Here is a 13553-nt window from a genome sequence, read left to right on the forward strand (position 1 = left end):
GCATATAATTTTCTCAAAACGTGTTGAGAGAAAGCTTACGAGTATCTGAGTATTTTGTTGTTTGTTGTATGAAATGAATGTGAGTTCAACCTTTGATTTCTTGAATGCACGTTTACTTGTGAACATAACAGCATTGCAGATCTTTTCCAGTGCTATTCTTTATGCTTGGTTTGAGGTTTTTGACATATTTTACATTTCTTATTTATTTTCGTAGGGACTGGGAGCAGACAGCAAAAATCTCTATCCTTTTCTACTTCCAGTTATTCAGCTAAGTACAGATGTTTCTCAGCCTCCACATGTCTATCTTCTGGAAGATGGTTTAGAGCTGTGGTAAGAATTTTTTCTATCAGTTTGTAATTTTAAAACAATTATTTTTGTATCCACAGAAGAAAAAATTGTAAAAAACGTTGAATATTAAAATTTATATGTTCTTGTTACCTTACCTTGACTTCATTTATATTACACTTTTTCTCAGAAGACATGAGAGTAGGAATTTAATAAAAGAAACACAGTTAAATAGCTGAGTACAAATTAATTTTCAGACATTTGATAGTGAAGATACAGTTCTGTAATTATAATGAACAGGAAAACAAAAAGTCTAGACTCACTGCAATGTGCATGCTAAACTAACAATTTGATGTGCTTGACTTCAGGAGAACAGTGACCCAGCGGTTCTCAAAGGTGGTTGCAGGAAGAGATGTCAAGTTTACAAGGATAAAGTGTAGAAGTTATCTTTTAGATCTCAGGCTGTTTGGTGACTGAACATAAAACAAGAAGTGATGTTCTGATCAGTTTACTGTGAGCCTGATTTATTTGTTTCTGGTGCAGCTGACGCTATAGGAGGAGGAAACTCTTAGCCAGACTGAATTCAGCACCTATTTCTCCTGAAGAATAGGAATACATAGTTTGTCTTAAAATAGTAAGGGATTCCTTTGATCTAAATTGTTGATGAACATTTGAATTATAAATACTTAGGCTACCGATGATCTATGTGCAGCAAAACTGAGATTTTTAGTGCTGGTGGCAGCAAGTCAAAGTGCAAGAGCTTCTCAAAATTTAGGACTGAGGCTTTTTTAGTGTATGAGTTCAGAACTTTTATATCTTCTTAATAATACTGATCTTGAGGTTACTATTCTGATGTCTGTGCAGAAGAATGATATTTTAAGATGTCCTAGAGCATCAGAAGAATTTAGGTGGAGCTGGCAGAGACAGCTGGGACTCTAATGGCTTCTTGAATAAAGAGAAGGAGAGCAGCTAAGATATTTTACCTAATCACACATGTTATTTAAATACAGTAATCCCACGCCTAAGATCTAGGAACAAAATAGAATTTGTTTCTGTGGCTTTAAATTTTAATTTGTTGCTACCATTTTCAAACCTCAGGAGTTTTAAATAGCCACCACAGCTTCTCCTTTGATGTGTAGAGCACTACTCATGTTGTCCTTGCACTGTAGATACTCCTCTCTACCCACCTTCTCTGAATTCCCAGGCTGGATACTGAAACATTCTCGCTGCTGCATTTCAGACCTTATATTGTCATTATAAAAAGACAGTAACATGTTTTTCTTTGTTTTCCTATCTTGGCAAGAACCATGCCTATACTGATGGTTGTGTTGTAAGCATTTTTGCTGTGCTTGAAGTATGCTTCCAGTAATTGTTATATGTTGTTGATCGTATAGATGGTTACTGGAAGTTAGTGTGTTTACATCTGTCAAAATGATTGCTCAATGTTTTTTATAAATAATCTAAAATATTTTGCTTAATCTATTCTTAGGTTAGTGACACTGGAGAATAGTCCATGTCTTACACCAGAGCTCCTGAGAATATTTCAGAACATGTCTTCCCTCCTTGGTAAGTCTTTTACTAATAGAATTTTCAGGAGGTTTTTTGCTATTGCTTGTTTGTACATTAAGTAATGCTGATGTGGCTGCAAGTACTAAGGGAGCTTGCAAAATTGTAATTATGAAAAATTGAGGAACAGGTTTTATTATCTGACTTTGTCATCTTCTTTGATACTTATTGTCTCTTTACTCTATTTCTCTATTTTTAATAAATTAAAGGTGCTTGTACCCAAAAGATAAGACAAATTTCAGTTTATAATTTCAGAGATTATTCTAAGAAGTTCCTGAAATTAAACACCAAATGTGCTGAGTTTTATTGATATTGACTGTATCGAACACTTGCCTGTTCTGCCTACAACCAGAATGCGATTACTAGCTTTCCATAATTCAGTTCATAACAATGTGGGATGTTTTCAAACTATCTTAATATGTCTATAAGCATTTTGGTCGAGCAGTACTGAAATTGAAAACAGTAGTTTTGCCTGAGTTGTTGACAAACTGTAAATTTAGTAATGAGAATTAGGACTCTGTGCTTAGGGAATACTGGTATTTCAGGTGCTTTTGCTTCATAATTAAAGGGAGTATAAAAATTTTGTTCTTAAATTTTATTGTGTTAATATGCTTGTGTTTAATTAATCTTTAGCTGTGCTTTTATAGGTTGTGTAGCTAATATAGCAAATGAATTAATTTCTTCAGAGCAATGTGTTCACAGAATTATGGAAGTTACCTTTTGATAGTTGTTTTCAGCTTATACTTTATTCTAACTAAAGGTCAATAGACTGTGATAGGTAGGTGTAAGATGATGTCTTCTGTTATTTCTCTTTGTATACAAGATCTCTAATGATAAAACTGCTCTGTTTAGTGGTGGTTTTAGTATTTAACTCCAGAGCTACCTGTTAGAATCTGTAGCGGCGATACTTTCCAGGGCAGAGATAAGTAGGAATGGAAACCTTGGCATACTCTTCTCACAAAAGGGGGAGGTATTTGGGAATATTCTATGCTTGTAATGATTTTCTTATTTCATGAATGAATCCTGGAGAAAAGTGATGCTTTCTTTTGAAAAAAGTACATCCTCAAGAGAACGTTACTTGTTTTGAAAACTGAAAGCTGTTGTATGATGCTGGTAGAGCAAGCAGTTGTTAAGCTAGGTAGGATTTCATTGGGGTGATGCTTCAAACATTCTTATGTCAGACATTCTTTTTTCTTCGGGGACGAGGATGAGTGGCAACAATACAGCAGCTGATGTGTAATTATAGAAGGATTTTTATGGATTTCATCATATAGACTTCTAGTACTAGTTTAGTTCCTGAGCATTTTTCTGAGAAACTTGTTTTCTGAGTGTTGTGTTTGTCAAAAATTTTGATTGCTGTCAGCCAAAATGATGCACATTTTGCCAGAAATTGGAAACCATTCTGGTTTCCAATTTCTTTTAGCCTGCAAATTCTATATGTTTACATCAGGAGAATCTGACTGGACAGCCTTGACAGGACACAGCCACAGTATTGTGATGCTTTAAACAGAGCTGGAGTTTTGGATTAGTACTAACCTTGTTTTAAAACATGGTAGTTACAAAAACAGTACAGTACTGCTGTCCACTACCCCACAAGCAGCTACTTTATTCATTCATTACACTTGAAAATGAGGTTCTTCACTTATATCAAGTGTAACAGCACAGTTAAAAGTGCAGCATCTTGCAAAAAAAAATGTATTGATCAATGATGGTCAACTGTGCTAGTAATTTCAATAAGTGTTCAGTCTTAGTTCTGTAGCAGAGTTCCTCCAGCATACAAGTAGCACTGTTCACCTGAAACTTCCAGCACTTAGGGTCTGGCTCTTCCTGTCCTTCTTAGCACGATGATGTAGCTGTCAGGACAAAGTGTTTCAACTGGGAAGTCAAAATTGCTGAGTCTTGTGTGCCTTAACTGTCTGAGATAAGGCAAAAAAGATAAACTGGTTCTCAATTCAGTCTGCAGTTACCCAAGTGAAAGCTGAAGGACAGGTAAGGTGAAGGGAATTTCTGAATAGATAACTGCCTTGCTTATGTCTGGGGCAGGGTGGAGAACTAGCAAAGTGCTCCAGAAAATAATTTTCTTGAAATTACAGTGTAAGCAATATGAACCTCCTGACCTTTACTTTCTGAAATTATTTTTACTGAATGGGGTTACTCTAACATACAGGTAATGTAACTATTTTTCTGGTATGTTTACCTGCTACATCAGCATGTAAGTAATTTAGAAAAGGTGACAGATGTCAACATGGTTGAACTAGAAAAATCTGGAAGTCAGGGAGAGAAATAGTTTCTACATGAGATTTTTGAACTGAAAGAGGAAAAATATAGAAATGTTTTTAATTTTACTTTTTTAACTAGTCTGAAAATAATAGGTAGTTGTTCCATTCCAGATATAATTGTCCTTCTGAAAAGAGCTTTTCACACCCATTTCAGGATACTACTGCTGTTGGAACTGAACATCAGAGGAATTATACAAGTCAATTAGATTTGCCTTCAGGAGCAGAATGTTGCATTTCCATGAAGGCTTGATTTCACTTAACGTTCAAAGATTATGGTGCTATCACTGATATACAAGGATAGTTCACAGCATAATTGTCATATTTGGTTTTCATATCAGCAGTGCTGCTACTGTTTAAATTCTATTGAAATATAATTGCCCTAAAGAGGAGTTGCAGAGGCTCTTTAGTCCATGTCTTGCAATAAATTGCATGATGTGGAATGGAAAAATACATTAGTTCTCTGAGGATTGGATGCATTTCTGCACTGAGGATGCTTAAAATGAATCTGATACAATTTCAGGTTGGAAATATGGTCAAAGTCTAGACATACCTGTTTCAAGAAGCATCAGGTTTAATGTACCTGTGCTGTATTTGTAAAGATAGTGGCAAAAAGCAGATTACTGGACCTGGACAAAGTCCTCTGATCCCTAAGAAAACCCAAAGGAGCACATTAATTAAGAAAAATATGTGTTTAATTCAGGAAAACCTGGCAAGAGAATTGATGGGCAATTAACTTTTAAGTATAATCAGTTGAACATGATACCTTTCTAGAAAAATGCTTTTACTAAACATTGAGCTTTATGCACAGATTGAATGGCTGAAATTCTGTCATTTCCATTACATGAGTCTTACCTGATTTTGCCCTCTGATCTGAAATATGATTTTTGCTACACATACTTTCTACCTTTGTATCAGTTATCAAAGAATCATAGAATGGAAAGTTATGGAAAATTTAATAGCACTTCATGTTTATGTGTCCATTTACTTAGAATTTGAATATTTGGATCAGTGTCTGAAACTTTAAATGTCCAGTAAGAAAAAAACTCACAAACTGCAGACCTCTAAGGAGGTCTACCATGTATAATGCTAATAATTTGATACTAAAGCTAATTCATAGATGTATTGGAATCTTTTGATGAGGATATTGGATGGATAGATGAAAAATAAAACCTTTTCAAGTCAAGATAGGTAAATATTCAAAATAAGTGATAACAAGACATACCCTATCCATGCACTGACATATGAAAGTAGTCACAAATGCAAAGCTGTCCCGTGGCCATGTCAAATAGAGGAACATTAATATTCTATTTAATGGGTGGGAAAAAAAGCAAAACTGCTGAAACTCCCTAGAACTTTACAGATGGTTTTAAGACAAGCCCTTTGAGTTTTTTTTTGGTCTTTTGTCTTGTTTTTAGATAATGATGGCTATGGACTTTCTGCACTGGTATCAACGTCCATGTGAAACTTTGAAACCTTTTGTTTTGCCATGAGTTCTGCACATAGATGTTCTGGCGTGATTTTTTTTTTTTTTGAAAACAGTCATAAAGATAGTGCCTGAAGACATGTCTTTTTTCTCTCTTCCAACTGCTTCCCTGTATCTTCTTTTCTGTGTATCTATCTCTTAAATGGGTATGCTTTCCTTACTGAAAGGTGTGCCTTACACTCAAGGTGTGCCCTAAAGGTCAGTAGGTTTCAGCTCAATGCCGTTTGATGTGGCATCTGGCTCAGAAGAGCAGAACTGCAATCTTTGTTTTATTCCTTCTGCGCAGCATTTGCTGACTCAAATGTGAGAGAGATTATTTATCAATAATTGTAGGTCTCTTAAATATGTGTTTCGTTTGTGCTCTCTTTAATATCTTCTTAACCCACTATCACATCCAAAACTTGACTTTTTCTTTTATAATTTTTTTAATTAATAGTGGCTTTTGAGGTCACAGGATTTCTTTTGCTTCCATTTGAGTACATGAGAGCTGTTGTCATCCCACTTCTATATTGTCTCTGGTGGGGAGAGAGAACCTGATTGGTACTGGATCTAAGATAACGTTTTTCTGCTTGTTGGAGTCTGGCACTGTAAGCTGTGAGAAGAAAGAGACTTTTAGAAGCAAGTCACTTTGGTTGTACTTCAGTTTGGTGATCAGGTTGTGAATTGTGATTTCTATTTTTTCCAGAGCTGAGTTCAGAAAACCTCAAAAATTGCTTTAAGATCATCAATGCTTATATTTTCTTATCATCATCTGAATTTTTACAGGTATGTTATCATTATGTAAAAATTCATATTATCTTCTCAGTTCCCTACTGACAAACTGTTTTTTCTCTCATCTTGGAAAATATCATACACAAGTTTATACTCTTACTCATGTATATAAAAACATATTACTGTTCTATTGTTAGGTCTTTAGGGTGCATTGTGGACACTCAAATCAGATTTGAGAAAGAAGATTATTTAGAATTAATGCTTTATGGATTGATTTAGTGCTTTGGTATCTGAAAAGTGGGGTAGTAACAGTTACTCTAATTATCCTACTAGATTAAAATTATGATCATAAATTCTAACAAGAGTTGAACTAGAAATATTATGCCATGTTCTCATACTTTCTTCATTAGAAAATTCTTTGAGATTTAAAAAATCCTGCAGTGTTAAAAAACCAACAAAATACTTAGATTAGATTTTAATTAGTTCAGGAATGATGAGCATTTTAGCAGATAGGATCTTTGAAGAGAAGCTGAGTCTTCATAAAACATGTTTGCATAATACCTTCTTCTTCATTTTATTTCAGATGTATGCTACTGACTTATGCAGGTCATTTTGTGAACTTTTGAAGGACATAACTACTGAAGGTCAAGTTCAAGTTTTAAAGGTGCAGTATAATAAAAATAATACCCTGATACTCAGCTCTGTACATGTAATGTTTTCAAGTAGGATAAATGCAGAACATGTAGGAGAAAACAACATATTTAGCAAAGTTTGATACTGGAGTCATTGGTGCTTACCAATACAAGGTCAAGCTACTTATTTAAAGTCTGTGCGTGTGTAGTAGGTCTTAGAGCAAGCTTTCCTGTCTATATTGAATGTTGTATGTATGTGATCTCAGTGAAATTCCTTTGTATAGCATACTTGCATACGTACCATGACATAGTGTTCAAACAGTCTTTGCCTTTGGCATGAGTGGCAATTGTAATGGTCAGAAAAGAGTTGCTAGAGGTTTTTCAAAGTACTGAAAACCCCTTATATTCACACAAACTTCAAATGGTATTATGAAAGAAATGTGGAATTTTTAAACTTTACAAATATTAAGAATGATACTTTGAATGTGTCTTTTGAAGAATTTCAGGAAGTAAATTTGGAATATGGAGTGAAAGATAGTTTCACTGAAAGATTAGTAGCAGTAATGTATTACTACTTATGTTTCCAGTGGTTGCATGACAGGGGGCTCTGTGTTGCTTATAAAAACTCGGACTTAAATTCAGATAATTGTAAATGCAATGGAGGGAATAAATTGGATCCCATCTCCCTCTTTGGTGGGTCATACAACTGCTTCAGGATCCTAGGACAGAAAATAACAGAAGTTGGTAGACCTCCCTGTTTGTATGTTCTGCTGTGAGGAGCTTAAGGACTTTATTTCTGAAATTTAAAATGTCAAGTTCAGTCTATCAGTAATATTTAGAGTCTATAGTTGGGCAAATGTTTTATGCAGGAGCTTTTAGTCAGATCTCTAAAATGGAATGATGGAATCATTTATTCACTTGAGTCCCAGAGTGGCGTTGCATTATCTGCAAAGTTTGTGTAGTATACTTGGAACATCTTCCTACTATGCCATGTTGATTCCAGAGGGATAACTGAGCTATACTCCTTGCAAATATTTTTACAAAAAGTAGAACATTTTATCAGGCTTCACTATGCTGACTTGTTACATAAAAAACCTCTAAGATAAATACTGGGAACAGAAACACCTAGGGCTGTTCTCTGAAATAGTTCCTACAAGCAGCTTTGGCTGGATTGAAAATAGACTTTAGAAATATAAATCAATAAGGTTGAAAAATACTAATTTGGACTGATAAGACAATTCATTGCAAGATTACTGAGGCTTGATGTGACTTGGTTTTTTAATTATCTGAGATGGACAGTATAAAGTTTGAAAAGACTGTGCAAGGAACAAATGAGTTAGCCAAAACTTCCAGTACTCAGAAAGATGAGTGATGGAAAAGTTATGTTTGCCTCTGTATTATAATATACCTCTTTTATACTTCCGTATATTAAAGGTCTACAAAATTGAGAGCCACTGTAAAAGGTCAGATGCTTAATATCTCTCTCAAGGCAAGAAATAGAGGGTATTAAATGAAGCTAGTAGGAACAAAGTTCAATAGGCAAAAAAAAATATTTAGGGGGGATTGGACAAGAGCATGGAAGAGTAGTTCCTTGTGGAAGTTCCTCTGAGATAGAGTGAGATAGAAGTAAGTGGAGACTAAGAGTGTTTGAGGGAGGTACCTTTATTGTACCTTTATATGCTTTATACACATCAGTGTGTGTATATATGTGTATGGTCTCTGTCTTTATTAGAAGTGGGTGTGAGCAGCTATCAGCCCCTTATTCTCACAACCTCTTCTCTTCTTCATCTTACTACAAGGGGAGAGCCCAAACATCTGGGCAAAATTAAAACTGAAGAACACAAGATTAAAAATTACTTTAAGGAACAGCTCAGTGGGGGGTGGAGATGGAAGTTAAGAGTACCCCAGGGTACCCAGAATAGCACCTCTGAGAGCAGATCTGCAAAGAGATGGTAGGTCCTTTATCAGTGGTTCTTCAAAAAAGCGATGAGACAAATGTATGGAAATGAACCTTCAACCTGCTGCTTTTCCTGGAACCTTAACAAGGACCTTCCTTCCAACTACCTCATCAGCTTTGCCAGGGCTGTGGGGAGGATCACAAGGTGCTTAGAAGGGTGGATTTCATTGTCATCCCAGTTTTCATCAGGTCCATTTATGCAATTTAGGTTTGCAGAGTACTTTACTAGAATATACCTTCAGCAGTCCTAGGGTTTGCTGGTATTTAATGACAAACATCCTGCAAGCACTTTATATATGTGCACCAGTATACGTGGCACTAAAGCTTCAGTTAAGATATATGAATGTACTTTACTAATTGTCTAATTTGCTTTTGTCCTTAAGGTTGTAGAAAATGTCCTAAAAGTAAACCCTGTATTGGGTCCCCAAATGTTTCAACCCCTTCTGCCATCAGTATTCAGGGGGATTATAGATGGGGAGGTAAGAATTACTTTAACTACTCTCTACTTTTCCTTTTTGAATGTGAAAGGCCATTATCTGGGTCAGTTTTTTCATATTGATATTGTATTTTCTCTTGTTTTAAGAGCATATGATAGATTTTTGACAACTATAGTAAAAGTCTGTAAAAGTAACATAGTAGCACAAGATATAAACCAACATATCCATCACTTGTTTTGTCATGTAGTGTTTGTTTTAATAAAATAGAACAAATTTTATTCTGTGGTTCTACTGTTCCTTCACTATTAACACTTAAAAGCTGCTGTAACTCTACGCCTAGTTTAATCCCTTGAAGGTGTTAGAATTTTTGTTGGGGTTTTTTTAAAGACACACACTACTCCTTCTTAAATGTGCCTGAACCAGAGAAAAACAAACTGGACAAGGAGAAGATTGAGTTGACCTTCTTTTTCTAATTGACATATGTAATATGAAGAGCTGAAGAATGTGTAAGACAGAAGATTTTTTAAGATTTCGTTGGCTTAGGTGTCTTTATATCTCCATTTTCTCTCTTTGTCTTCAACAAACTGCCATGTTGGATGAAAAAGAGAAAAATCCAATATGCTTTAACTGTGTTGAATTTTGCAGTAGTAGCAGGAGAAAAATTGAAGTATTTTAATCAGCAGAATCAGTGGGTGGAATTCTTCATGCTTTTTGACTTTTTTAATCAAAACCTTTGCTTTTTTCCAGAATTGAAGACTTTCAAATATCAATATTTGGCTCCCATTATTATTGAGTTAAATAAGATTTCCAAATTTAAGCCAAGTAATACTATGTAGCAGTGTACTTTTTGCTGTACCAAGCACAAAGATAGAGAGTGGATTATTAAAATGTCTTCTGATTTAAGAGTAATAAATTCATTGTACCTCATTGAAAATATATTAATCTGGGTTAGCTGTTATATTCTTACAGTTATGTAACAATACAGTTATATTGTTACAAGCTGAATTTAGTACAAACCTCTGTAGCTTCTTTTAAAAGTAATAACAAAAGATAATTAATGAACTTATTAATTTATCCAGTTAATTTTGAAAAACACTTGAAAATTATAGGCAAATGTATTATAGCTTCTCTCTGAAATAAGTAACAACTTCAGAAATACTAAGCATTTCCTAATGTTACTGAAATTGTAAGCAGTAATTTTGAACCCTAATCAACTTCAAAAGTAATTTTTTAGCAGTATAATATACTGTTTGTTCCTTAAGATACAGGTTTTTAAATTTAAAGTAAAATCACTTTGCAAGCTGACTCAGCTGTTTGGAATTGAGAAATCTTGGTAAAGATTGTTTGCTTAGTCTTCTGAGGGGCTCTTAAATTACAATTTATAATTTAAAATTTAATAAAAGATATAAGGGATGCATGCAAGTATATTCCATGTATTGCTGCTTTGTGTCAAATTTTTTTATTTTAGTTAAACTAAGCACCCTTTATTTTGGTTTATTTTTGTTACAGAGATACCCAGTGGTGATGTCTACTTATCTGGGGATCATGGGTAGAGTTCTACTACAAAATGCAAGGTTTTTTTCATTACTTCTGAGCCAGATGGCATGTGAATTGGGTCAGGAGGTAAGGTTTATTGTCCTTTTGGGGTTTTTGTGTCTTGGTATTTGAGCTGTATTGCATCGCCAAGCCTTGCTTTCTTTTGATTGAAAGGAGCTTTTCCTTCTGTCTTCTGTGGTTGTTCCTCCACACTTCACCTTGAAAAGGGGCCCTTGCCCCTTCTTTGCTCCTTTCCCTGAACATCCTGTAACAATTTTTACATATTCCCACAATTACCTTAAAGCATCCCACACTTATCCATGTAGACCCCTTTAGTTTGCATGCTCTTGGAGGGCAAGAGTTTCTCTTTGTGCTGTCTTGATGGGTCTTGCACCGTGGATAATGGTTGAACCATTCTCCCCTGAGTTTTTGGGTTGTCAGGTTCAATGTGCTGCAGTTTCACTGATGAGATTACTGAGGTTCTTTTGCTATGAGTGTTCTGTGTCTTTAAGTGGAATTTTAGTAATTTTCTTATCCTTGAGTATAATACAGTTTTCAAAAGGTAAAAACAAGTTTGTTTTTTTTTTTTCATTTATCACCAGTGTAAGTAAAACAGAGTAAGTACACATGTTTTGTATGTATTAAACTGTTAGGGGAAAACTGTTTGAGTAATTCACGACTCTGAATCAGTGCCCTGTCCGTGAATTAAGTGCATTTCTAACTTGTAGGTTACAATTAATGTTTGGGGGTTCAGGGCCTGGAAGCCCTGTCATAGAAAGTTTAATAAATAACTGTTGTTTGCTATTTCTGTCAGCTATACATAGCTGTGTGGTGTATTATGTATACATAACTGTATTCCAAGACCAAACAATGTATTCAGTTGGTAGAAAAATTACAAGGAAATATTTTCTGAATAGCCTGACACACTCGATAAATAAAAAGAAATGTTCTGTTTCCCATTGCAGTTGGACCAAATTCTTGGTAACATGATTGAAATGTGGGTTGATCGGATGGATAACATCACTCAGCCAGAAAGAAGAAAACTTTCTGCTTTGGCATTGCTTTCTCTTCTGCCATCATTGAATGGGTAAGCAAATATATAGTGTGTTAAATAAGAATGCTTCAAAGGCCGTTGAGATAGTTTTTAAACTATTTCAAAATTCTGCAGCTATATATTCCAATATAAGGAGTTTTATTTACTCTTTTTTTCCCAAGAGAAACTTAAAAAGAATTTCCATGCTACATTATGTTACCCTTTTATTTGACTTCATAGAATTATAGTAACCTTTCTTCTATGTCATGGAAGGTGTGCTTTAGTAAAAGGGAGAAACCAGCACTGCAGATTTTATTGTCCATTCTCATATTAACATTGAACTATCTGCTTCTCTCCTCTATGGTTAAGTAGTTGATTTAGTTGGCATGTTAGTATTTGGGTGTCCCTTACAGAGAACAATAGTCAGTTTTCTTTCCTGTTGTAGGTGACCTGAACTTTCATCCTGGTTTTCCCCTTTTTAACATTAAATGGAAGAGTTGCTGTGAAAGACTGTGAAATAGTTTTTGCACTATAGATTTCTATAGCAAGAAGCTTTTACGATTGTCCTTTCAGTACCCATCGTCATTGCTGAATATACATACAAAATGAAAGTTTTAAATGAAAATGCTGAATAGTGTTACACTGATTCCTAACTTGTCACTACTAGAATTCATGTATAACATGTTTAGGTGAGAGTTCAGTCCACTGTTACCTTCAGATTACTCTTATCTGTTTGACACTCAGGAAGACAGGACTGCATGAGTTTACACTTAGTCTGCTGGATTTCCTGAAAAGTCTCAAGTATTGTCTATTGGGAATTTAGGTGTTGCTCACAAATCCTAAAGCTATGTTAGTATCTATAAAGCTGTATAATATGTAGTCTCTACCTAAAAAAAATCAGGGAACTCTTAATGTGTAAAACTTAAAAGCTTCATTGTTTTTAATATGCACAGACGCTTCCCTTTTTTGTCCTAGATCACCAGGATAACCATGTAGCTAAAGCTGAATCAAACAACTGCTTTATAAGAAAGGGGCTTTTTTCCCAGTAAATGTAACAATGTTATGTTGCTTATGAGTATATTGGAAATGTCTTTAAAGAAGTTTTAGCTAAAATTTAAGATGCTGAACTACGTCTGTCTTCCTGTGAAGTTTCTTTTAAAGGGAGGAAGGAAAAAAGGAATTTCTTTAGATAACCATGTTATTTTGAACTACTTTCAACTGCTCCAGATTTCCTGCTGCAAAAGCCAATTGTTTCTGACAGTCCTTAACATAATAAAACTTTTTGCACATGACAGCTTTATTTTTCAGACACTCAAATCATTTAAGTAAGCTGCTTCTCAAATAAAAAGCCTCTCTTTAGTGGACATGTTTATGTCAAAACTATGAAAATTTCACTTATGCAGTTGATAGACTGCTAAACATACCTTCAGACAGTGTGTGAAACTGATTCTGTCAAGTGATTGTTTCTTTTACTAGAACAATGTGAGTCACTCAGGTTTTGCCACATCACAGAGATTATATTACACATGCTTGCTGCATCCTACATCTGAAACTTCTGTTAAAAGCAAGTTTTGAAAAGCAAGCTTCTTCTGTAAGTCCATTTGCAGAGTTAAAGCAAAAATGTTCTAAATATA

General features: G+C 34.8%; 1 protein-coding gene across 4 annotated transcripts in view; it reads left to right on the plus strand.

Moving 5' to 3' along the window:
- Positions 1–13553, plus strand: part of IPO11 (importin 11) — an 80796-nt gene that overhangs the window by 39694 nt on the left and 27549 nt on the right. For all 4 annotated transcript variants that reach the window (XM_017811288.1, XM_017811285.1, XM_017811287.1 and 1 more), the window contains exons 23-29: positions 215–330; positions 1775–1851; positions 6299–6378; positions 6908–6988; positions 9297–9392; positions 10860–10973; positions 11852–11973. In XM_017811288.1, coding sequence (XP_017666777.1) covers positions 215–330; positions 1775–1851; positions 6299–6378; positions 6908–6988; positions 9297–9392; positions 10860–10973; positions 11852–11973 — 686 coding nt within the window. The remainder of the gene's footprint in view (positions 1–214; positions 331–1774; positions 1852–6298; positions 6379–6907; positions 6989–9296; positions 9393–10859; positions 10974–11851; positions 11974–13553) is intronic.

Source organism: Lepidothrix coronata, unplaced genomic scaffold, assembly GCF_001604755.1.
Source record: "Lepidothrix coronata isolate B3197 unplaced genomic scaffold, Lepidothrix_coronata-1.0 Scaffold31, whole genome shotgun sequence".
Taxonomy (NCBI): Eukaryota; Metazoa; Chordata; class Aves; order Passeriformes; family Pipridae; genus Lepidothrix; species Lepidothrix coronata.